We start from the raw sequence: 27,329 nt of genomic DNA, 5'->3' as shown, positions 1-27,329 counted from the left end.
CAGCACAGAATTCTTGATGGTTTCAAGTTCTGGCTCATTCATTACCTAGAACGCCACTGGGTTTTAGTGAAATAAAAGGCTAAAAAGCTGAATCACTCCTTTCTTGTTCCTGAAGAGGATGAAAGTTAGCAAATGTCATTATCTCCTAAAGGAAAAAGGGAGAGAGCAAGTTGTGCAGTATTCTTAACACACTTTGCTAAGTAATCCCTGAACACTAGCTGGGCAACAATAGGGGTTTGGGCCAAAGTGCTAATATAGGAGAGAAAATTAATGGGTGTCTACTTTTGGAAAGGAAAAGAAAATTCCTATGTTATGAAGATGACATGAGTCTATATAATCAAAGAGAACAAAATGGAAGTTAATAGCTTTCGTAAGAGTATATAAAAGAAATTGGGTAAGAGTTTAAATTACCAAAATTGTTATCATGTATTTTATAGCAGCATTTTGAAATATATGAACTGGAGTTAAATTGCAAATAATTCCTGAAGTAGCCATTCAAGACAGCATTATGATTTTACCTTGATTATACATATACGCCTCATTCTAAATGGATAGCCCACGTGAGAAAATTGTGTACTATGATAGGCTAATTGATAGAAATATTAATGTGGAAAGCTTCAATTCCTCAAAATCCATCCTATAGAGTCATACAGGTGAACACTTCTCTCGGCAAAAGGCTAGTAAGGCTAGAATTTTCTTTCCCCCAAACCAACAGTGCTGTGGGCTTCTGCTGTGTTAGATCAGGTTTTCTTGGTTTCACAAAGCCCTTTTCCTGATAACTAAGACATACATGAATTCTAGAAGAAAAGTGTATTTTCCCTCTCTTGAGTTATATTAATTCAAGATTTTAAAAAACCCACTTTCACAGAAAATGTGAATATATTCTAAGAAGATACAAAGGCAGGAGACCCTGAAAAGAGAGAAAATCTCTGACTCAGACAAGGTGAGGTAGCATCATCCATTCTGGACTAGAAACCTGCACAGCCTGCCAAGCCATGGAGGGAGAAAGTTTAATTAGTAAGATGTTTATCTAGTGTGAGTAGTACTCAGATCATCCCTGGAGCAAACTCCAGAGCTCCTGTTCATACTGGTCATAATGACTAGAAAGTAAAAAATTCATCAAGGAGACTACGAGCCTCACCAGAGAATTGTCTCTTTGGGGACTAAAGCCCATATTTTCTACCTTTGAATTTAAGGAAGAAATCAGAGAAAAGAACAAAACAAAACATTCCCAGGGCAAAGAATTCTCACACCCAGAGTGTCATTGTTATTTATTTTGGAAATTAATTTTGAGCAAAATAAAATGCTTTCTGGAATGGTGGCCCGTCATATATAAAACCAACTTCAAGGAATTTGGAAAAGAATTCTGAGTGTTTATCATAATGGGGAAGCATTATCTTCATCCATGAGGACTCAAGGGTGAAGGCAGTATCTCCTGAGATATCAAATCAATTTTAAGCTCTGTTGTTTAAAATGTTTGTTTCTCTGGCTTGTTTTTTGTGGTTTCACATATGCAAGAAGAAGAAACATCCTACTCATTAAAGACTGAGAGTTTCTTTTAATGTTGAATTTTGCCTCATGATCCAAACCTTAGCTGTAAATTGGTAAGCAGCAAAAATTGGCAAAACTTAGCGCTTTCCATCATTGGGAATTGTGGGGTGATTATGACGTATTTATGTTTATCATTTTGTTTTTATTGTTCTTCAGCTTTGGCTTATATTGATTAGTCATGGCTGCCAGGCCAACTTTGTACAGTTTTATAAAATACTCAAAATTTTATAAAATCACAGTCAATAAAGGGCTTTCTCTGTAAACCTTAGCATTACAACTCTGAGTTGAAACAATAGAAAATTCTGTTTTTATCATATACACCAAAATAGAAACACATTACTGACATGACTGTATATACCAGAAGCACCTTAGAAATCAGTAAAGATTTCTATCTTTTCTACCAGAGAGGCCCAGGTGTCCAACCAGATTTCTCTTCCTTTCTTCATGACTATTTGTTTTCTCTTTGAATATATAATTTGGAAGACCTTCAGATCATGAAAGAAGAAAGAAAGAAAGAAAGAAAGAAAGAAAGAAAGAAAGAAAGAAAGAAAGAAAGAAAGAAAGAAGAAGGAAGGGAGGGAGGAATAAAGGGGAAGGAAGGAAGGAAAGAAGGAAGGAACTTACAGTCTGAGCCCTGGAATAATAGAAATCCTAGAAATAATAAAAATGATTTCAGACTACATATTTTCCTTTATTTTTCAAAGAGCATTGGTGTCTGTTTTATAGTGAGTATCAACGTTCAGTTCTGGAACTCAAACCTCAAACATGCCATTTGGTCCTTCTAAGTAAGCAGATCTAATTCTTCATGGAAGCTCAAAATATATTCTGAGATGACTTGATTACAATTCAGAAGGAGGATGATTGATTGCCTAGAGGGAGATATAATAAAAATTTATAAATAGAAATAAATATAGGATAAGAGGAGGTGAGGAAAGTGATAGTACTCTGACCATTACTGACTGAATTAGTTCGGTGTCAGATTTCACATAGGATGAGGAGAGTATGATCATGGTTTACTGTAGGACAGATGAACTGGTTCACTGAGATGCTAAATCCTAGGAGTTCTTCCCTAACACATCAGCTGGCTGCTGACCAGGGAATTTTAGGAAGGCAGCTTTCTCAGCCATTATGGATGAAGCTTTCTTTATAAATGTATATTTAGAGTGGAAATTCTCTGATGATCAAAGAGACTGAATCTGTATATATGGCAGTGTGTGGTTGTGTGTGTGTGTATTTTGCGGGGGTTGTGGGGTAGGGGGATGGTTAGAGAGAAAAAAAGAAAGAGAGATGCTTGGATCAAAGCTCATCCATGGGAGAGCGTGCCAAAGTTGCTGGTTTGGGTATAACTTTTCTAATTCTACAGAAAACAATACCCAATTTACCCCTCTTCTCTATTTGGTTGATTTGGGTAAAGCAATAAGGAAGTGGATAACCCCCCTCAAAGCCCCACGTAAAGCAAAAATGTCATGTAACATTTACATGACAATTTACATCTTGCGTTTCCATTCAGTGAAAACAAAGTTGTCACAATATGATCTCAGTAAATGTTGAACTTTCTTTGCTTTTGGTAGGGACAGAGCTCCATATATGAGAAGAAATGAGAAACATGAGCGTAGTGACAACGTTCATCCTCACGGGTCTTCCCCATGCACCAGCACTGGACATCCCCCTCTTCGGAATCTTCTTGGTGATTTATGTACTCACTGTGATGGGGAACCTCCTCATCCTGCTGGTGATCACGGTGGATTCCCACCTCCACACTCCCATGTACTATTTCCTGGCCAACTTGTCCTTCATCGACATGTGGTTCTCCACCGTCACGGTGCCCAAAATGCTGATGCCCTTGGTCTCCCCGGGAGGCGGGGCCATCTCCTTTCACAGCTGTGTGGCCCAGCTCTACTCCTTTCACTTCCTGGGGAGCACCGAGTGTTTCCTCTACACAGTCATGTCCTACGACCGCTACCTGGCCATCAGTCAGCCGCTCAGGTATGCCAGCCTGATGCGTGGGAGAGCGTGTGCCCTCCTGGCCACCGCCACGTGGCTCAGCGGCTCTCTGCACTCTGCCGTCCAGACCACACTGACCTTCCGCTTGCCCTACTGTGGGCCCAGCCAGATCCAGCATTATTTCTGTGACGCACCTCCTATCCTCAGACTGGCCCGTGCAGACACGTCCACGAACGAGATGGTGATCTTTGTCAACATCGGAGTAGTGGCCTTGAGCTGCTTTCTCTTGATAGTGCTGTCCTATGTGTCCATCGTCTGTTCCATCCTGAAGATCCGCACCTCCGAGGGGAGATGCAGAGCCTTTCAGACCTGTACCTCCCACTGCATTGTGGTCCTTTGTTTCTTTGTTCCCTGTGTTTTTGTTTACCTGAGGCCAGGCTCCAAGGATGCTGTGGACGGGATTGTGGCAGTTTTCTACACTGTGCTGACTCCCCTTCTAAACCCTGTGGTGTACACCCTGAGGAACAAGGAAGTGAAGAAAGCTCTGTTCAAGGTGAGAAGTAAGTCAGTATTCACCGAATAATGAAGAAAGGCCACATATGACTGGCTCCTTTTTTATTTATTTTTTAATATTTATGTATTTATTTTGAAAGAGAGAGAGAGAGAGCATGCACGCAGGAGAGGAGCAGAGAGGGAGAGAGAGAATCCCAAGCAAGCTTCATACTGTCAGTGCAGAGCCCGAACAGTGAGATCGTGACCTGAGCCCAATGAAGAGTCCGTCGCTTAACTGGTGCCCCAGGTGCCCCCTTTTTTATTTATTTAGAATTAAATTAAACCACCAACATGAACATTACACTTGTAAGGACTATTTCAATTATTCGATCTTAATTTTTTAATTAAAATTTAATGCAGTTTAATATTTCTTTCTACATTATTTGCCAGAATCCCAGTATAAACAGCCATTTAATGATGATAATCTGGCAGGAAGGATGATTGCCTATTCTTCTCTTTTATGTTCTACAAAGTAGATTGTCAGAAAAGTAGTTTACTTCCATCCCCTGTACAAATATTTTCCAGAATTGTTCTCCAGGATAATTCACTTACATTTTATTTTGTGCAATTTAAATCAAAGCTTACTAAAGATCCCTTTTTTCCATTTTTAAACCTTTATATTGAAAAATAATCACATATAATATTTCCAATTCATTAATATAGTACATATATGATGAAATTTTTACATTACAAAAGATCACACCAAAAATACTTAATTCTTAATAATGGCTTTATTTATATTTATGAGTTAACTAAAACTGTATAACTCTTTAATTTTTTCACTTTGAGTGATTTTTTAAAGTAAATATTTGTCTACTTACGCAATCCATGCACTATTTGTACTGAATCGGTCATGGATACAACTACTTAGATTTTTGTTCTGTATTTACGGAGTTACTGTCTTTTCTCTTAAATGCAAAGCTTCTATTTTTAGCAATCTTAAAATTATTTCTGTGAGTAAACAAGGGACAGATAACAAATATGTGAAAAATAAGAAAATAATCTTAGAGACACAAGGATGCTACCAAAGAATATTGAGAGTACCTCACAATTTTAAAAGCAGACCCTAGGTGGTACTTCCCATGTAATTATATTGTCTTTAGTTCACATTTGTTTGACTTAAAGTGTAAAATGGACTTTGGACACCATCTGGGAGCTAAGACTTGAGCCATGAAACTTGAAAGCAGTCATTCAAATATACACCTCAATTGATAGCATAAATCAATTTTTCAGAAAATAAATCCTTCATTCAAATGTCACATGAATCCTGTTAATGCCAACACTGCCTGGCATACCAAGAAGGGAAGAAGAGAAAACTGATCGGCAGCTGTTAGAACTAGGGATCACTTCTGAGACTCCTCAGACTTGGGGCACCTGTCTTCCAGAGACGCTTTAGCAAGACAACCCATCTGTGCTCATTTGTATATCTGGTTCTAAATAAGCTCCACATCTATGATGAGAAGAAAACCATACTATCTATAAAGACATGACCTGTATAAACCAATGCAAGAGGTTAATTACTAGTGTTTATTCCAATAAACCAGACTGATATGGCCTATTCTACAGCCCTACTAAATTTGCAAAGGAGAAAACTGACGACGAGTTAGATCAAAATTCCTTAGCCACTGGGTTCACTTGGATGCTTTCCAGTTTCTTATAATGTCTTACTATTTTACTTAACTCACAATAGCACAAATGTTATAGGACATTTACTGAGCATTATGTGTGTCTGTATTGATGAAGGTCATCATCCAGTGAGAGAGAAAAACAAGTGTAGTATCATCCAGGGAACAGTGTACTAAATATAATGGGTGTTTAAGGAAAGACCCATTAATAGTTTTCACTTGGAAATATGACAAAAGATTTAAAATTCCTTTTTTTTTTATTTTTTAAAAATTTTTTTAACGTTTATTTATTTTTGAGACAGAGAGAGACAGAGCATGAACAGGGGAGGGGCAGAGAGAGAGGGAGACACAGAATCTGAAACAGGCTCCAGGCTCTGAGCTGTCAGCACAAAGCCCGACGCGGGGCTTGAACTCACGGACCGTGAGATCATGACCTGAGCCGAAGTCAGCCGCTTAACCGACTGAGCCACCCAGGCGCCCCGAAAGATTTAAAATTCTATAATGTGTAGTAAACACAAGCATGTTGAAAGTGATTTAAATTTTTAATGATTTATAAGATAAATATCAGCATCATTTTTTAGCTGAAATTGTTATTGAAATAATTGTAGAATCACATAAGTTGTATGAAATAATATGAAGAGATCTGTTGTATAACTTTGCTCAGTTTCCCCCAATGGCAACAATGTGTAAAACTACAGCATAGTATCACAACCAGATACTGACATTGATTTAATCCACAGATCTCATTCGCATTTTCCCAGTTTCATTTGTACGTGTGTCTGTGTGTGTGAGTAGATGTGTGCTAATAGCATACAATTATAACACCTGAGTAGTTTTGAGTGTCTACGACCACAGTAAAGATACTGAACAGTTCCAAGACTGTAAGGATGTCTCATGTGAGGAATTTTAGCTAATATAAAAATTGACCACTGAATAAAGTTACCAAATGTTAGTAGTTTAATGGTTAGAGGGTTGGGTAAAACAAATTAAAAAAAAACTTTTTTATGTTCTTTTTTCTCTTTCCTGCTTGAATCTACCTACTTATCCATTCAATATATAAATATGTGTTAAGTGGCAATTGTGTGCTATGTTCCACGAGCACCAAGATTAGATAGACACAGATCTCCTTTTCAAGGAGCTTATAGTCCCAATATAAGAGAATCATGGGTGGGGGGGCGGGAGGTGTCTGGGTGGGTCAGTTGGTTAAGCGTCCAACTCTTGGTTTCGACTGAGGTAATGATCTCACAGTTTGTGAGTTCAAGCCTCCCATTGGGCCCTGTGCTGATGGTGTGGAGCCTGCTTAGGATTCTCTCTCTCTCCCTCTCTCTCTATGCCCCTCCCTTGCTCTCTCTCAAAATAAATAAATAAATAAACTTTAAAAAATAATAAACTAAAAGAAGCATAGGGGCATAAGAAGAGGCGTCAGAAAATTTAGACAAAGTCATTTAGAGGAACTCATACACAACCTAGGAAAAAGGAATTTTCATTTTGCAAATTTTGGAAAGGTATTGAAATACAACAGATGTAACAGTAATGTGATAGCATTTACACTTAGAGATTATAATTAGTAGCAACATGGAAGATAGTTTGCAGGAAGGCAGGCTTTAGGGGAGAAGGATCAACTAAAGAGGCTTTTCAACTGTATCTCAGAAAAGAAAGAAAAACACATTCATGACAACCCAGGTCAGGCAGAAGCAGCAGGAATCGAGAGTGGTGCGGTGGATGGCAAATGGTAACTAATTGCGTGAGGAGGTCAAGTCGATGGAGAAGTTAGGATGCTTTGGAAGTTGTGACATAACACAGTAGAGGAAGTAATAAAAGTGCGTTCTGAGGGTAGAATGAAAAAGTCTAATTTTGGAAGTATTTGGGTTAAGTACCTGACGAAGTTTCAGGTAAAAGTATCTGGTTGACAGTGTAGTTGAAGGTAAAGCCTACAAGGTTAAGTAAGTAGAAGGTTGTTCACTACATTCTGTGGTTTGTGCTGGCCTTAAACATCCATTCCCTATACGTGGAGAAGGAACCGCCTCCCATTCAATGGGCAACATAAGGAGGGGCCAGATCAGGAAAGGGTAACCTCCACCTTTCTTACTTTTCCAAAGCAAACCCAAGAAAGTTAGCCTGGGAGATCTGTACAAATCTGTTGTTGAAGCTTACAGAGTTATCTCACACAATAATACCCAAAGACCTTTATAGAGATTGTAAATTTAAAGAGAACTGGAGATAGTACTTACAAGAGCAGCTGCTTCTTGATGGCATGGTCCTGGGAGATACCAGAGGATAAAGGGCCAAACTGTGTTCTTCCAGTTCCCAAATGCTATTGAACTATTCCGCTATGGAAATTACATTTACATCGCACCAAGAGCATATTTGAAGGAGATTAGAAAGAAATGAAGTCCAAAGCTGTAATTTGAATCATGAAGGGGGAGCTGGAAGGTTTGTGGGATGAAGGTGCACATAGTAGGCACATAGTGCACATAGTAGCCACAGAAACATACAACCTGTGTGTTTAAAGGTATAGTGATAAGCATTGTAAATCATAGTAATCTAGAGTGTGCACAATTGGCATAAGTATTGACATGCAAATCAACGGAGAAGAAAAGGACTCCAGACCCATACATATCACTCAGTTGATTTTTTTAAACACTTTTTAATTTAAATTCTAGGTAGTTAATATACAATGCAATATTGATTTCAGGAGTAGAATTCAGTGATTCATCACTTACGTACAACACCCAGCGCTCATCACATCAAGTGCCCTCCTTAATACCCATCATTCATCTAGCCCATCTCCCACCCACCTCCCTCCAACCAACCCCCAGTTTGTTCTCTATCATTAAGAGTCTCTTGTGGTTTATTTCCCTCTTTTCTTTTCCCCCCACCTTTCCCACATGTTCATCTGTTTTGTTTCTTAAATTTCACATATGAGCAAAATCATATAGTATCTATCTTTCTCTGATTGATTTATTTTGCTTATTATGATACATTCCAGATCCATCCACATTGTTGCAAATGGCAAGATTCCATTCATTCTTTTTTGATGGCTGAGTAATAGTCCAGTAATATTCCATTGTGTGTGTGTGTGTGTGTGTGTGTGTGTATATACATATATATATATATATATGTATATACACCACATCTCCTTTTCCATTCATCATTTGATGGACATTTAGGCTCTTTCCATAGTTTGGCTATTGTTGATAATGCTGCTATAAACATTGGAGTGCATGTGCCCCTTCAAATCTGTATTTTTGTATCCTTCAGATAAATTCCTAGTAGTGCAATTGCTGGGTCATAGGGTGGTTCTAATTTTAGTTTTTTTGAGGAACCTCCATACTGTTCTTCAGAGTGGCCGCACCAGTTTGCATTCCCATCAACAGTGCAAGACATTCTCCTTTCTCTGCATCCTCACCAACACCTGTAGTTTCTTGTGATACTCAACATCACTCACTATAAGGGAAATCAAAATCAAAATCATGATGAGATACAACCTTACATCTGTCAGAATGGCTAAATTAGCATCACTCAGATGATCTCAAATCAAATCTGCCAAAACACTTAAAAAGGGATAAAGTAGTGCTTTCAACAAATGATGCTATCTACCCATCAATAAATACTGACCTTTGACTACTACTTTCCTGTATATACAACAGTTATCTTAAATTGGATTATTAGCTTTAATGTAAATGCTACAACTATTACATTTGTAGGGTAAAAATCATGAGAAAACCTTTGTGAATATGAAGCACTTATAAATTACTTAGAAGAGACATAAAAGCATGCACCATAAAAGTAAATAAAAATTAGATTTATTAAAATTAAATAAAAACTATGTTCTCCAGATGATATTAAAAGGGCATGAGTAGGCAAGATACACACTGATATGCATATTAGTAATGCATATGTCAAAGAAAAAATTTATATCCAAAATGTGTAAAGATATCTCACAAATCAATTAGCAAAAACAAATAACCCAATGAGAAACAGGCATAAGATTCAGCCACACACTTTGCAAATGAAATACGTGAGTGGCCAATAGAAAGATGAAAAAGTACTCAACATTATTAATCAGCAGTGATATCTAAATTAAACCATAATAAGATACTACCACACTTAATCAAATGGATAAATTTTTTAAAAACCTGACAATGTCAAATATCAGAAATGCTAGTGGATATATAAAATGATATAATCAGTTTGCAGAACAATCAGTTTCTTAAGGTATTAAACATCCACTTGTAATTTGACTTGCCTTTTTACTTAGCAATTCCACAATCTGATGTTTACTCAAGAGAATTGAAAACTTATGTCCACACAAATACTTGAAAATGAATCTATATAGCATTTTTATAAATAATATGCCCAAACTGGAAGCAATACAAATGTTAAACAATAGGTGATAAATTGTGACATATTTACACAATAGACTACCATTCAGCAAGGAATGAATTATTAATAGGCACAAACACACCAATGAGTGAGGAAAAGAAGGATGAGCGGAAGAAGCCGGTCACAAAAGTGTATGTACTATATGATTACATTGTAGGAAACTCAAAAAAACAGATCTAACCTGTAGTGAGAGAAAGCAAATCAATTGGTCTCAGGTTGGAACAACAGAAAGGACACAGGTATTCCACTGTGGTGATGGGAAGGTTTTTTATCTTGATTGTGGAAGTAACCAACATTTGTTAAAACATCAAACCGGGTGCCTAAAATGGATACATTTGACATACGCAAATTATACCTTTATATCATTTTTTTTTCCAAAGCAGGCAAGGAGAAAAGTTAAATTACAAATTAAAAACAAAAAAGAGGAACCATTATTTCTACACAGCCATGACAAAGTAGCTGCCAGACTTAAGCTCCCTCTGTAAGGAGTATGAACTGCATAAAATATAACTGTGCACTATAAAAATTACTAAAGAAAGATCCAAAATTGAATAAAATGATCCCAGATCGGGGCGCCTGGGTGGCTCAGTCGGTTGAGCGTCCGACTTTGGCCCAGGTCATGATCTCACGTCCGTGGGTTCAAGCCCCACGTCGGGCTCTGTGCTGACAGTGCAGAGCCTGGAGCCTGTTTCAGATTCTGTGTCTCCCTCTCTCTCTCTGACCCTCCCGCATTCATGCTCTGTCTCTCTCTGTCTCAAAAATAAATAAACGTTAAAAAAAATTAAAAAAAAAAAATGATCCCAGATCAAAGTATAAGAAGGAATAAAAAACACTGGAAAGGGAAAATATAAGTAAATATAAAACACTGTTGACTATTTAAAGCACCATAATAATACAAATCAATTAATTAATAAAGCACCAATAATAATGTCATGTAAGGCCTATAATATATTTAGAAATAAAATATAGGACAAAATATAAAAGTATATAAGATGCTACATGGAATCAAATGACTGTAAGGGACTTGGGCTATATAGGATGTGGTAAAAGTGCTAATTTAAGTAAATTATAAAATTAAATATTATATTAAATATCATAAAAAGATAATAGAAAAAGAAAATACTTAAATAACAAAAAAGCAAATAAAATAATGAAAAAACTTGATTAATACATTAAATACTTTGATTTATACAAAGGAAGACAGAAAAAGTACAGGAATAAAGAAAAAAGAATTTAAGGTATGAACTGAAAACAAGTAGCAAAATGTTCGACTTAAACCTAACTATATCAGTAATTACAGAAACAGTAACCACGGCAAATAAAATAAAAATGTCACAGACAGCCTTAAAATTCTTAATCATATCTAGTTCATAAGAAACTGCATTAAATACAAAAAATGGAAATTAAAAAATGGAAAGCAACAGAGTAGGAAAAAAAGGATATTTTTTAAAATTTTTATTAAATGTAGTTGACATACAATATTAGTTATAAGTGATTTGGCAATGATCTGCAATAGGAAATGCTCACCAGGGTAAGTTGAGTCACCATCTGTCACTATACAAAATTATGCATATGCTCTACTTCTAATCCCCATGACTTACTATTTTATAACTGGAAGTTTTTACTTCTTTATCCCCTTCACCTACTTTGCTCATCCCCGCACTCCCCAGCTGCCCGCCCCCCACTCTGACACCACCAGCTTGTTCTCTATTTGAGCCTGTTTGCTATTGGTAGAGTCTTTCTGTTTTACTGTTTGCTTGTTGGTTTGTGCTGTTTGTTTTGTTTTTTAGATTTCACACATAAGTGAAATCGCATGTTGTTTGTCTTTCTCTGTCTGACCTGTATCACTTAGCATAATACCCTCTAGGTCCATCCATGTTGTCACAAATACAAGATTTCATTCATTTTGTAGCTGAGTATGAAGGGCATTTTATAAAGATAAAAGAGTCAATTTAACAGGAAAATATTAAAAATCCCAAATTCTTATGAACTTGGCAAAAGAGCTTCAAAATATATTTCTTGTGAAAATTGCTATTAGTAAGTTATTCTTCAATGAAATAATATTTTAACAGCTGACTGAGCCTCAGCAATGATACAAATCAACAAATATTGAAATAAAGTGCCAAGATTGCAAGGAAGTGGCTGTGAAGAGCGTGAGGAGGTAACAATCAAGAATTATATGCTAATAAATACAGAGAACAAACTGATAGTTGCCAGAGGGGCTAGGGGGTGGGTAAAGTTGATGAAGGGGAATGGGAGGTGAGGGCTTCCAGGGATGGAATGAGGAAGTCAGGGGATGAAAGGTGCAACATAGGAAATATAGTGAGTGTGATATTGTAATAGCCTGTGTGATGGTAGATGGTAGCTACACTTATGGTGAGCAGACAATAATGTGTAAACGTGCAGAATCACTAGGTTGTACACCTGAAACCAATACAACATTGTGTATCAACTGTATTTCAATAAAAAATAAACATAATTGAATGCTAAGCAATTATCAAGAATGAGTGTGAAATACTAGACTCCACACCCGAAAAACAAATAACCCAGTGAAGAAATGGGCAGAAAACATGAATAGACACTTCTCTAAAGAAGACATCCGGATGGCCAACAGGCACATGAAAAGATGCTCAACGTTGCTCCTCATCAGGGAAATACAAATCAAAACCACACTCAGATATCACCTCACGCTAGTCAGAGTGGCCAAAATGAACAAATCAGGAGACTACGGATGCTGGAGAGGATGTGGAGAAACGGGAACCCTTTTGCACTGTTGGTGGGAATGCAAATTGGTGCAGCCACTCTGGAAAATAGTGTGGAGGTTCCTCAAAAAATTAAAAACAGACCTACCCTATGACCCAGCAATAGCACTGCTAGGAATTTACCCAAGGGATGCAGGAGTGCTGACGCATAGGGGCACTTGTACCCCAATGTTTATAGCAGCACTCTCAACAATAGCCAAATTATGGAAAGAGCCTAAATGTCCATCAACTGATGAATGGATAAAGAAATTGTGGTTTATATACACAATGGAGTACTACGTGGCAATGAGAAAGAATGAAATATGGCCCTTTGTAGCAACGTGGATGGAACTGGAGAGTGTTATGCTAAGTGAAATAAGTCATACAGACAGAGACAGATACCATATGTTTTTACTCTTATGTGGATCCTGAGAAACTTAACAGAAACTCATGGGGGAGGGGAAGGGAAAAAAAGAGGTTAGAGTGGGAGAGAGCCAAAGCATAAAACTGAGAACAAACTGAGGGTTGATGGGGGGTGGGAGGGAGGGAAGGGTGGGTGATGGGTATTGAGGAGGGCACCTTTTGGGATGAGCACTGGGTGTTGTATGGAAACCAATTTGACAATAAATTTCATATATTGAAAAAAAAAGAATGAGTGTGAAATAATGATATTTGGAGACATTAAGAAATGGAAAGTTTTTACCACTACTAGAACCATAAGTAACTTAAAATTATACAACACAATAATAAATTATCCTGAAAGGACTATTTGAGAGAGAGGAAGGAATAGAAAGCTTGTATTATTCATACATTGTATGTAGTAATTATTATGAGTTGTGTGGTTGAAGCAAGCTTTTGTTACCTGTACACGTAATTTTCTTTATTTTCACCTGGTAATTCAATCTACTACCTGATCTGTGTTAGATGCATGTAGTTTACTGTAGCACCTCATATATACTTGAGGACACTGTAAGATTCATTTGTTTACTTATGTGTTTCCCATTGGACTCTGGAGTTCTGGAGCACAGATTCTGTCTTAACACTGTATTCCCTGTGCTTTAAATATAGAAGTCACTTAAATTGTCGAAGGACTTATGGCATTGATTAATTATTTGAAAAAGCATGACTGAATGAACAAGTATCAGCATTGGAATAATTTAAAGAAAAATTTTTTTTCCAACGTTTTTTATTTATTTTTGGGACAGAGAGAGACAGAGCATGAACGGGGGAGGGGCAGAGAGAGAGGGAGACACAGAATCGGAAACAGGCTCCAGGCTCCGAGCCATCAGCCCGGAGCCTGACGCGGGGCTCGAACTCACGGACCGCGAGATCGTGACCTGGCTGAAGTCGGACGCTTAACCGACTGCGCCACCCAGGCGCCCCCAGCATTGGAATAATTTTAAAAAGTCACCTGGGGCACCCGGCTGGCTCAGTTGGTTAAGCATCTGACTTCTGCTCAGGTCAAAATCTTGTGTTTCATGAGTTCGAGCCCCACATCGGGTTCCACACTGACAGCGTGGAGCCTCTCTCTCTCTGCCCCTCCCCCACTCGTGCTTTTCTCCCTCTCTCTCTCTCTCAAAATTAATTGATTGATTGATTAAAAAGTCACCCTGTTTATTCCAGATTTGAGCAAGATTCTTTCTGTATTAGTTATTTACTTCTTCCAACTGAGCTATTACTTCTATAATAGAGACCATGTTCAACTACCAGTAAACTCAGAAAATATAGCTTCGAGGAATCAACCAGACACATCATGCTATTACCAAACAACATTTTAAAAATTCAGGTTAGCAGTGCAATGGCATCACTAAGAACGAGCCTCAATACACAAGTTCAATACTGCAGAGCTGCTATTTTGAAGAAAAACCTAAGAGGATACATCAGAATGTGGCTCAATGTGATGAGAAATTTGCTCAGATTTCATCATTCGTTATGTGGAACACAAACACCAATTTTCCAGTATTTTATTCTTTTTTTCATTTCCCCCCTTTTAAAAACAGTCCTAATAGCTCTTGGGGCATAATCACAAAACAATGAAATATTTACAAAATAAGGTTGTCCCAATTATTATTTGATAATGTAAAGGATTCATCATTGAATATTAAAATTATCCAACATTTTTTATTTTTTAGAGCTTTCTCATGCCCTCTTTCCTCCATCATCTTTCTCCATTTCTTCTCTTACCCCTTTTTCAATTTCATGAATAAATATATGAGTAGAGACTATGGGAAAACCTTCGAGTTTCGGGGTAGCTTTTATGTTGCCAATCATACCACAGAGAGACAAATGTTGAAGAAGAGGCAAAAAAAAAAAAGTTTTGGTTTGGACATGCAAAGTTTGATGTAGTAGCTTTAACTCCAAATGGAAAGATCAAATGAACTAAAGTTATCAGGGACTTGAACAAAGAAGGTAGGACTGCATGGAGGGAAAGAACGCATCTGTTTAGGGACGATGTCTAATATTATGAGTGTAGATCAGAAGCTGGGTCCCTCAAAAAGTAAATATTTGGAAATAGAACAGGTCTGTAGCAGGGAGAACATGCTAAAGAAAACAGACCAAGATTTATGTCAACAGATTACTACAGAGCTATGACAGTATTTTTCCTAGAGGAATCCACAGCTTAATGTGGAATATGTAAATAAACAGATGGAATGATACCAAGCGATGAAGCACTTACAACCTCAGTTAGGTGGAGGTAGGGTAGATAATACACTTTTCATAGTCTATGAGGGAAAATGTAGCTTCTTAAAAAATCCTACATTGGATATAGAAAAGGTACATAACTATTCAAAAATCTGTTTTGTTATTCCAGTAATTATTGATGTTCATTGACATTGCTCTGCTCCTCACAAAATGGAAAGTTCCTGAAATTAGCGATCATAATGTATAGTAGAATTTAACAGATAGTCTGAAATTAGTGCCAGATAGTCTGAAATTAAACCATATGCCTTCACCATATTCCTTACTAGTGTGTGAATTTTACCAAGTAATTTAACCTTCTTCATTTTCTCAATGTATGTAATAACGGAACCTATCTCACAGATGCTGAGAATATTTTGGGGTGACAGTGGGGTTCGTGGGGTCCGGAGCCAATTGCCAAGAAGGAATTCTTAAAGATGTCTTTGGTGCAAAAAGGTGATTTTATTAAAGCACAGGGACAGGACCCGTGGTCAGAAAGAGCTGCCCAGGGACCATCAGGAGACACTGGTTATATACTATGGAGTTGGGGGAAGTAAAGTCCAGGGGAAGTTTCCAGTGAGATTTGCATACGCTAAAGAAGGCTCACAGGATCCTGGAGGCCCAGATATTGTCAAGCTAAGGCTGTTTGTCCCTCTAGCAAAAAATTAGTATCAAGACAGTAGGGAGTTCTGGAGAAATGTTTTACTCTGTCTGCCTCAAGTATTTGTCAATGGGCTGCAGGTTATACAGAAATTTAATTTTATCTGCAATTTCTGCCTTTGTTTCCCACATCAATAGAGTTCATTTAATAAATTAAATTATTAATTTATGAAGTATCTAGTATATCCCAAGCTCAATATTGTTTACTATTTCTGCCTCTGAATTATTCTAGAATAATTTCATTTATTATATATATTTTTTCATTTATTATAATTTTAACCCTTTAAGTATTTTCCTACAGTTAAATTCCTTGAAAATAGTAAACATAGGAGTACCACATTTATCAAAATAGTTAATTAATCAGAATGATTAAATTGTCCACAATTAGCTACAGTAATTTATTATGTATAATTTAAGGTGATTTAAAAAAAGCAACATTCATGCGTCTTCAAAAATACTATTTCAGTGGCTGGGAATCATGAAAACAATTTGTGTAGAGAATAATTCTGAGAATCAGGCTATCTGACTGGTGGCCCCAGGATTGAATTTGAGGACTTTAGTTAAGATTTTGTAATGAATCAGGAGTACCTGGGTGGCTCAGTTGGCTAAGTGTCCCACTCTTGATTTTGGCTCAGGTCATGATCTCACGGTTCATGAGATTGAGCCCACATCAGCCTCTGTGCTGACAGCATGGAGCCTGCTTGGGATTCCCGCTCTCTCTCTCTCTCTCTTTCTCTCTCTCAATTCCCTTCCCCCACCCTCTTTCAAAATAAATAAATAAGCACTTAAAAAAAGAATTTATTATGAATCAGTGTCACTCAAGCCACTTCTATTTAATCTCATTTAATCCTCATAACAGTATTTTTAAGTCTTTATTATTATTATGTTAATTTTATTTTAGAGAAAGAGAAAGAGAGCACCCATGGGAAGGCTCAGAGAGAGAGAGGGAGAGAGAATCCCAAACAGCCTCCACATTATCAGCACAGAGCTCAACTCTGTGCTCATGCTCAACTCATGAACCATGAGATTATGACCTGAGCTGAAATCAAGAGTCAGACGCTTAACCAACTGAGCCACCCAGGTTCCCCGAGAAAGAGTCTTTTTTTTTTTTTTTTGAGATAGAAAATTGAGGTACACAGCATAAAATTATTTCCAAACTCATGTGAGCCAATATTTGTTTTTGTTTGGATGCAAATACAGCATTTCATCCATTATATGTGGAAGCCCACAGGTATGAACTATGTAGCTCAACTTTAAGTATTTTTACAGTGTTTTGTCCTCACTAGACTTTTTTCCTGATTTGGAAAAGAAATATGTTGAAACCCCATGATGACACGTTCCTTAAATACATTTTCACTTTTCTACCTTTTACACGGGAAACATCACTGGCCCCAGCCTGCAGTGTGGGGTGCTCCTGTCCTAAAGCAGTTTGTAGTTTGGTGCAGCTAACTTTCCAAGACCCTGGGATGGTAGGGGAGGCAGCTACCTGGGCAGATGACCAGCAGCCACCAGCTGTAGTAAAAGAATCCAGCATCAAATGGTTCGATCTATCTGCTATCCAATACTATCTGGTCAGGTAGCACGGGAATTCAAGGTCAGAGTATGTGACGGAGACGACTGGTTTCTGCCCTCAACTTCATCCTCATCTGCCTCACCCAACCAGGGAAACTGCAGGGCTCTCACAAGGTGAAGACTGTTCGCAGTCACTGAGAAGAGCACGTCAGCACCACAGCCTGTCCTGGCAGACCCGCCTAGGGAGATAATGAGCTGCTCTGAGCTTAGAACTCTTGTAGTATGGGCATGGTTAGCACGGTTGTGATGTACCAGGAAGAGGGGTGGTCACACTGGGACACCCTCACACCACACACACACACACACACACACAGCCACTAACAAGACTGAGAAAGCAGTCCGTTGCGCCCTTGCAACCATGAGTAAGTGATGCTGATATTTGTTGCTGTCCTTGAATGGTATGCCCAGGATTGTAAATTGTTGTGTACATAAGACTTCAGCAAAAAAAAAAAAAAAAAAAGCATATTATAGACTTAGGCATGTGACCTAACGCAACCCTGTGTGTCCAACATCCAACCAGAATACTTAACTTTTTTTAAGAAGGCTAAAACAATGGTATATGGATTGTATCTCAATGAAATGGAAAAAAAAAAGATAAACCTTTTACAGAGACATGCATTGATAGATCAAAATTTAAGCAAGTTCATCACAAACAAAAATTTAATTGTGATTTTTGAAAATTCCTCAGACAAATCCATGAAACAAATATTGCTGAGTAGATGGTTTTGGACAACATTTAACACTGAGCTACACATGTAATAAATTTCATGGTGATGACTAAATTTTGCCACTGCTTTTTTCAACAGGCATATCTACTTTCCAGTGTTTATTTTCTCTGACTACGTTACTTTGTCTTTAAGCTTCAATAGAGCTTTCTTCACTTCCTTGTTCCTCAGGGTGTACACCACAGGGTTTAGAAGGGGAGTCAGCACAGTGTAGAAAACTGCCACAATCCCGTCCACAGCATCCTTGGAGCCTGGCCTCAGGTAAACAAAAACACAGGGAACAAAGAAACAAAGGACCACAATGCAGTGGGAGGTACAGGTCTGAAAGGCTCTGCATCTCCCCTCGGAGGTGCGGATCTTCAGGATGGAACAGACGATGGACACATAGGACAGCACTATCAGGAGAAAGCAGCCTGAAGCCACTACCCCGATGTTGACAAAGATCACCATCTCATTCATGGACGTGTCTGCACGGGCCAGTCTGAGGATGGGTGGTCCGTCACAGAAATAATGCTGGATCTGGCTGGGCCCACAGTAGGGCAAGCGGAAGGTCAGTGTGGTCTGGACGGCAGAGTGCAGAGAGCCGCTGAGCCACGTGGTGGTGGCCAGGAGGGCACACGCTCTCCCACCCATCAGGCTGGCATACCTGAGCGGCCGACTGATGGCCAGGTAGCGGTCGTAGGACATGACTGTGTAGAGGAAACACTCGGTGCTCCCCAGGAAGTGAAAGGAGTAGAGCTGGGCCACACAGCTGTGAAAGGAGATGGCCCCGCCTCCCGGGGAGACCAAGGGCATCAGCATTTTGGGCACCGTGACGGTGGAGAACCACATGTCGATGAAGGACAAGTTGGCCAGGAAATAGTACATGGGAGTGTGGAGGTGGGAATCCACCGTGATCACCAGCAGGATGAGGAAGTTCCCCACCACAGTGAGTACGTAAGTCACCAAGAAGATTCCGAAGAGGGGGATGTCCAGTGCTGGTGCATGGGGAAGACCCATGAGGATGAACGTTGTCACTACGCTCATGTTTCTCATTTTCCACGCCTTTGGCACCTCTCCCTAAAGAAGAGAGAGAGAGCACCCAGCATTTCACTGAAAACTGAAAACCCATTTTCATGTGGCAACTGCATCATCCATAGTAGATCATCCTAAAGTTAACCTCAACTTTGCCTGTTACAAAACTTATTTGGTAAAAATGATAGAATGATCCATCATCATCCTCTCTCCCCCCCCACACGCACACAAAGGAAGGTGCACACAGATGTATGCAGTAGAAAGTCAGAGAAACCCATTGTATCAATCTCTATTTATGTATCATAAATGACCACACATTTAGTAGCACAAAACAATGCAAATGTCCATTCTTACAGTGTTTTAGTCAGGTGAGTGGGGTGTTCTGCTCAAGGTTGAAATCGAGATGTCAGCTGAGTCTGGAATCTCATGAGAGGCTTGGGATCCGCTTCCAAGCTTATGGAAGTTGTTGGCAGAATTCTGTTCCTTGCACATTTAGGACTGAGGTCTCTGTCTTTCCTGCTGCCCATTAGCAGGGATCATTACTCTCAGCCTTAGAGTCCAACCTCCAGTCCTAACCACCTGGCCATCTGATAACCCCCTGGCAGCTTACTTCTTCAAAGCCAGTAGAAGTTCTCTTGAGTTTGCTGTGACAAAAGTGTGAGGTAACAGAATGCATCAAGAGTGATATGCCATCACAGCCTTGGGTCTCACCCACACTCAAAGGGAGGCAATTTAGCAGGGAATGTACACAGGGGACAGCAATCTGGGCAGCCTTTCGGAATTCTGTTTTCTCTCCAGAGTCCATGGGGAAACTTAAAGAACCAAGAATTTAACATTGATAGCAGGCACGCTTCAAAATCTACGTTCGGTACGGCCGAACAAATCTCTGGGATCCTTATAGGTAATCTGGCAATAGTAATCCCAGCTGAGAAATTACAAGTATTAAATAAGACAATAGATGCGAAGTCATTAATAAAGTGTCTGACACTTGATACCTGCTCAAAAAATGATAATGAATCATACAAAATTGTTGCCTTGTAAGGCAGAATTACCTATCTCTATCTATCTATCATCTATCTATCTGTGGAGAGGGAGGAATAGGAGGGAGAATAAATTCTCTTTCTACTGTAGAGATTTCTCAATTTCAAAACTAGGTCTTTGAGGAATATTTCATGGCTAGTATTGGGACTGGTGTCTCACTACCACCATCACCTGCTTGTAAAGGGACTTTCCTCAGAAGAGGCTGAGAAACTCAACTCCATGACATGGACATCCCTACGATCTTCCATACGATCCAGAAGGTACCAAGCCTTGTACACTGCTGGCTCAACACTTCTCTTACACTAGACGATCCTTTATGAGGCTCTAAGAAGATAAAATTCATATGTGTTCTCCCAAACAGAATCCACTGGCAGTTTTCTTTTTCTTTTTCTTTTTCTTTTTTTTTAATTTAAATCCAAGTTAGTTAACATGTAGTGCAATAATGGTTTCAGGAGTAGAATTTAGTGATTCATCACTTACATATAACTCCCAGTGCTCATCCCAACAAGTGTCCTCCTTAATGCTCATCACCCATTTAGTCCATCCTCCACCCCACTTCTCTCCATCAACCCTCAGTTTCTTCTCTGTATTTAAACGTTTCTTATGGTTTGCCTCCCTCTCTATTTTTATCTTATTTTTCCTTCCTTTCCCCTATGTTCATCTGTTTTGTTTCTTAAATTCCACATATGAGTGAAATCATAGGATATTTGTCTTTCTCTGACCGACTTATTTCTCTTAGCATAATACACTCTAGTTCCATCCACGTTGTTGCAAATGGCCAGATTTCATTCTTTTTGATCACTGAGTAATATTCCACTGTATGTATATACCACATCTTCTTAATTCATTCATCAGTCGATGGACATGTGGGCTTTTCCCATAATTTGGTTATTGTTGATGGTACTGCTTTAAACTTTGGGATACACAATCGCTTCTCAGCCTTTTGGCTAAGATCAAGTGTAAACTTTGGGATACACATCCTCCTTCAAATCAGCATTTTTGTATCTTTTGGATAAATACCTGGTAGTGCAATTGTTGGGTCATAGGGTAGCTCTATTTTCAATTTTTTGAGGAACCTCCAGACTGTCCTCCAGAGTGGCTGTACTAGTTTGCATTCCCACAAACAGTGCAAAAATGTTCCCTTCTTTCTGCATCCTCGCCAACATCTGTTGTTTCCTGAGTTTTCATTTTAGCCATTCTGACAAGTGTGAGGTGGTATCTCACTGTGGTTTTGATTTGTATTTCCCTGATGATGAGTGATGTTGAGCATTTTTTCATGTGTCTCTTAGCCATCTGGATGTCTTCTTTGGAAAAGTGTTCATGTCTTTTGCCACTGGCAGTTTTCTAACATATATCCTTTCATCCTAAATATCCAGATATTTTCTAATTTGGTTTTGTTAGAGATAATATCCCTCCCTCCATCTTCCACTCCTCATACCCATAAATTCAGGCAACACGCTTATAAGAGAAGACATCTCCATCAAGTATATGATTCTTACTTAAGAACTACTACCTGAAAGAGGAAGAACAGAACCAACACCAGAGGAAATGATATGTCAGCTTGATGTCAAGAAAAGTTGGGATTCTGTACAATGAAAAGTGAGGCATAAATGATGTTTTTTATTTAGCCCAAATTAGTGTCGAGTTCAGGATTATTTTCAATCATTCTTCAGAAAAGACTAGGAGGGACACCTGGGTGGCTCAGTAAGCTATGCGTCTGACTTCAGCTCAGGTCATGATCTCATGGTTGGTGAGTTTGAGCCTCACATTAGGCTCTGTGCTGATGGCCTGGAACCTGACTCAGATTCTCTGTCTCCTTCTCTCTCTCTCTGCCCATCCCCTGCTCACTCGCTCACTCTCTTGCTTTCTCTCCCTCTCCCAAAAATAAATAAATAGGGGCACCTGGGTGGCTCAGTTGGCTAAGCGTCCAACTTTGGCTGAGATCATGATCTCACAGTTGTGGGTTCAAGCCCCATGTTGGGCTCTGTGCTGATAGCTCGAAGTCTGGAGCCTGCTTCGAATTCTGTGTCTCCCTCTCTCCCTGCCCCTCTCCCACTCGCACTCTGCTTCTCTCTCTTTCTCTTTCTCTCAAAAATAAACAAACATTTAAAAATAAAAATAAATAAATAAACATTTTTTAAAAGACTATGAAACTGGCTCTACCATATGAAAGAAGCCAGGATCTCTGTTCTCAGCAAAGCTTAGACAAAACGTATCCTGTGTCTAGACAACGTGGCTTAAGCTACATCAAAGCTATAATTTTCGTGGATGAACAGGAGTGGGAGTGGGAGGGAGGTTCAAGCTTCCAGGTATGGAATGAATAAGTCATGGGAATAAAATAAAATACGGTCGATGGTATTGTAATAGTGTTGTATGGTGACAGGTGGTAGCCGCACTTGTGAACATAGCACAAAGTATAGAGAAGCTGAATCCTGATGTTGTCCACCTGAAAACACTGTGACACTGTGTGTCAACCATACACACAAAACAAACTTGGAGACATATTTTTCAAATGAAAGAATAAATAACAGGGCGCCTGAGTGGCTCAGTCGGTGAAGCGTCCGACTTCGGCTCAGGTCATGATCTCACAGCTCATGAGTTTGAGCCCCGCGTCAGGCTCTGTGCTGACAGCTCGGAGCCTGGAGCCCGCTTCGGATTCTGTGTCTCCCTCTGTCTGCCCCTCTGCTGCTTGCACTCTGTCTCTCGCATTGTCTCAAAAATAAATAAACATTAAAAAAAAAAGAATAAATAACAGTGACAGAATTATCATAATCATCTATATGGATATCAGAATTTAAAAATGGTACTAATAGATCTGACACTTCTACTTTACCAGTGGGATCCCGTAACCTGGGTAACTCCACATTCAGATTAGATGAAATATGAACCTTTTCATAAGGTGAATTGCAGAGTAGCCTGAGATTTAAGGCATGACTATCGATTAGAGGTGTCAATATTGACTTTTCGTCCATGCTGCGGCAATTTGGTTCCTATTTGTAGGCCTTTAATTAGTAATTGTTTGTGTGTGTAGAGAGAGACAGACAGGGAAAGGGGAAACAGAAAGACAGAGAGACATAGAGAGAGATTGTGACAAAGTGAGACTTGATAATCCAATGTAGAAGGTTGTCTAACCATCCCCAAGCATCTTATCTCTCAGCAGAAGTTCACGAGGGAAGGCAGGGAGACTAAGAGAAATCTGCTTTTTTAAGAACTCACCTTACAGTATGTGATTCATTTCAGTACAAAACTCACCTGTGTTTTTTCTTCAAGTTTTTCACTATCTGTGTCAAGGAAGTAGTTTGCAAGCCATTACTCAAAGAACAGAGGTACCTGTGATTCCTTGGTGAGAAAGAGTGGCTCGTTTCTATTCAAGGACCCAACTGGTTCAAGCACAGGGAATGGAAACTAACAAAGCTAGATGGGTAGGGACTTAACTGGATTCAAGATCTCCGGGGAGGGGACTCCTCTTGGGTCTTCAGGTTCCCTTGATGAGCAGAAAAACAAGAAACTAATCAAAGGTTTTTAACAATTGTTTTTAATATATTTCCCACTGTGTTTGCTTTTTGAACCCTCCTGAGATGAGTTCATGTCTCTCTGAAACTAGTATTTATAATTAAGAGGAAGGGAAGAGGACCCAGTTACCTTTTTCCCTCCATAGTGATGCAGATAAACACACAATTGCTGACTCTCAACTTAAAATTGTCCAGAACCCATAAATGGTCACCACCTGTCCCTACACTCTCCATCTGAATGCAACTCTCTCTTCCACTATCTTTTTGAGGTGTGTTTAAAATATATCAATTTCTAAACTTTTTTTATTGTTTCAAGTTTTAGAGTGACTTTGCCAAGGAAATACCTAAGGATACGTAACTATTTCCCACTTGTGTAACTAATAGATTGCATTGCTATCATAACTTTTATTGTCTCTATAAGCATGTGTAAACACACGGTATATTGAAGTGTATCTTCTTTTGTAAATTAGCTTTTCTTGAACTTTACTGATTTCTTTCTTTTAAGGTAATAGTCTTTTTCTTATTGGTTTGTCTGAACTTTTACAAATTAAGATAGCGGATTCAAGTTACTAATATCAACATCTACTGCTGGCTCAGACAAAAGAAAAAGCTTCATTACACATAGAGTTGGCACAAATCTGTATAATTATAGTACCTTCTTTAGGAAAGCAATACGACAATAGTTATTGAATTTAAGATTATATATACTCTTAATTCTAGTAATTCCACTCCAGGAGTCTATTCATGATTATAAAAGCACCAGTATATAAGGGTCTTTATTCAAACACGTGTGTTGATACATGGTTTGTAGTGGTGACACAATTGAAAACCAAAATATCCCTAAAGAGAATAAATCATGACAATGCTGCATCATGAAACATTAAGCAGCTACTAAAAGACTGAATTTCAACCACACCAGTTAACTCTGAGGAACTTGCAAGGGACATTTTGAATGGGGAGGGGGAACACGAGGCACAGAGTACGGTTAGCATCATGCAGCTTTGGTAAAGCAAATAATCACATTGTATAATACGGGGACATGCAGAAGGGAGTGGAAGGATATAAGTGAGGTTATTAATCTGGAGTTGAGAAGTTGAGAGTTTGTTGAAAAACACACAAAAAAATTAAAAATAAGAATAATAATATGGCATATTGATGTAATCTAATTACTTTAAAGTTATATTCATTATTATCTTCATAAAAAACAGAAAATAGGGGCACCTGGGCAGCTCAGTCAGTTGAGCGTCCGACTTCTGCTCCAGTCATGATGTCCCAGTTCAAAGGTTCAAGCCCCACATTGGGCTCTCTGCTGTCAGCACAGAGACTACTTTAGATCCTCTGTCTCCGTCTCTCTCTGCCCCTCCCCCACTTGTGTGTGTGCCCGCTCTCTCTTTCTCTCTCTCTCTCAAAAATAAACATTAAAAAAAACAGAAAATAAAAGAATTGGATCTTAATCTACTGACCTGTAGGGATGTCAACATTATATATTTTAAGTAAAAAAGGTAAGCTAAACAAAAATTTATATTTATATAAATTTATGAATTTATAATAATATTTTACATTAAAACACATTCTCCTCCCCACCCACACTCATGTAACTAATGCCTAGAAAGCCGAAGAATCAAACTTGAAAGTGGAACAAGAGACAGGAAGGCCAGGCAGAATTATTTCAAATTCATACCTAATAAACATGTGATGACAGTCCACTGACATTTCCATGGGGGGTTCGTCCACAGGACCTTACCATCACCATAGACGTAAACCCCTTGACACACTGTGGGATGCTGTCGCCCTGCCTTTCAAAATTCTACGTTGCTAATCCTGTCATGCCCATCATCTGAATCATCCTCTCTTGTATGTGCCTTTTGTTGCCCTTGCTTCTGACCCAACTCTAGGTTGATATATCTCATTGGTCAAGTCTACATCCCATGTCCATGTTCCATATCTGCTAGAAGGAATGGGAAAGCCTCTGGTATTTGTTTCTATAGCAAAATGCAGGCCCACTTCCAGGAAGAGAGTTTAAATGATACACAGCCAAAATATATGAACAAGTAAGTATTCCAAAAAAGATCCATGACTGTCCACCACACTGACCGCACGCCATTTGTGTACCTCCTTCCCTTCCTATTTTACACACACACAATGTCAGCACTTAATACAGTGCAACTGTATTCCTAAGGTCACTCCCTTCACAGAGGGAGCCATTTTGATATATCGCCATTTATTTCATCCAGATCCAAATCTGAAATCTCTGAGTGATGTCACTTCCAACTCTGGTCTGAGGCAATCCTAACTCAACGTGGTGTGCCCTATGGGAAAAATGGTAAAATAGCCACGAATACGTCTTAAATATAATAATGGAGTAATAATATAATATAAAAATAGAGGGGAGGAAAGTAAAACATGGAAATAAACACACACAAAAGCATTGTAGAAATACATGTAGAAGGTACCAGACTTACTTTGCAACTGACTGTGAGGTAGTAGCTAACATTAGGACTTCTGTCTTCTTCGACACATTTTCTTATCAGGAAACTCAGCATGTCAATGCTGCCAATGGGGTGAATCACACCGTTATTTCCGCAAGACACGAACAGGTATTGATCTTGCCAATTAATGCTGCAGTCGTTTATGATTAATTTTTACCTCCTACTGTTGTTATATGCAGAGGCATTCCTTAGAATTATCGACATTCACTGTCTGAGTGAGGAAGAAGGCAAAGTAGAAAATTACCGCCCTATGCGTTAGTGCAAATATTTTTTCAGCGGGGGGGGGAAAGCCAGTAATTCCACAATTTTGTATGACACGCCAAATATTATTCATCATGCAATGTGTCAAGAAAATGAAACCCTCCATGTGGAAATAAGAAGACCAGGGAACTCATATCCTTCATCCTATGTCATTACATCATACAGAGGCTTTGAACTACCTATTTGGTACTTCCGGAGTAACATGAAATAAAAAACGTGAGCACAGTACAAGCTGACTTTCCTGAACGTTGTCAAAACTGGAACAGATTTTGTAGACTAGCCTAACTCACCCCAAGGCAACTAGATGGCCAGAAATGTCACTGACGTGGCAGTTTGTTTCCATAGGTTTTCCTCTCACGGTGTGGTACACATACAAATTTGCAGGGCATCTGGATTTTATCTTCTATTTCCCACTCACCAGCTCCTATTGGCACGATGTTACCGACACAGTAGCCTCTGAGTCTGTGAGCGCACAGCCACTAAAGTTAAATTGTTACCCAATAACCGTGATCCAAAACAGTACCTGTCCCCTGATAAAAGTTAACTTGGAATAAATAAATTCATGGTGTAGAAAAAA

General features: G+C 38.8%; 2 protein-coding genes across 2 annotated transcripts; one reads left to right on the top strand and one right to left on the bottom strand.

Moving 5' to 3' along the window:
* The first annotated feature begins 3,148 nt into the window (after positions 1–3,148).
* On the top strand, positions 3,149–4,078 carry LOC122200817 (olfactory receptor 10G9-like). The gene has a single exon (XM_042906579.1). It carries the CDS (start codon positions 3,149–3,151, stop codon positions 4,076–4,078), a length of 930 nt encoding a protein of 309 aa, XP_042762513.1.
* Positions 4,079–18,431: 14,353 nt separating this feature from the next.
* LOC122200628 (olfactory receptor 10G9) lies at positions 18,432–19,470 on the bottom strand. Its single transcript, XM_042906335.1, has one exon. It carries the CDS (start codon positions 19,468–19,470, stop codon positions 18,550–18,552), a length of 921 nt encoding a protein of 306 aa, XP_042762269.1. The 3' UTR covers positions 18,432–18,549.
* Positions 19,471–27,329: the final 7,859 nt, after the last annotated feature.

The sequence above is a fragment of the Panthera leo genome, chromosome D1 (assembly GCF_018350215.1).
Source record: "Panthera leo isolate Ple1 chromosome D1, P.leo_Ple1_pat1.1, whole genome shotgun sequence".
Lineage (NCBI taxonomy): Eukaryota > Metazoa > Chordata > Mammalia > Carnivora > Felidae > Panthera > Panthera leo.
This window is presented reverse-complemented; position numbering and strand designations above follow the sequence as displayed.

Coding starts and splice junctions, on each gene's coding strand:
- LOC122200628 (XM_042906335.1), bottom strand. CDS start 19,470: ATGAGAAACATGAGCGTAGTGACAACGTTCATCCTCATGGGTCTTCCC.
- LOC122200817 (XM_042906579.1), top strand. CDS start 3,149: ATGAGAAACATGAGCGTAGTGACAACGTTCATCCTCACGGGTCTTCCC.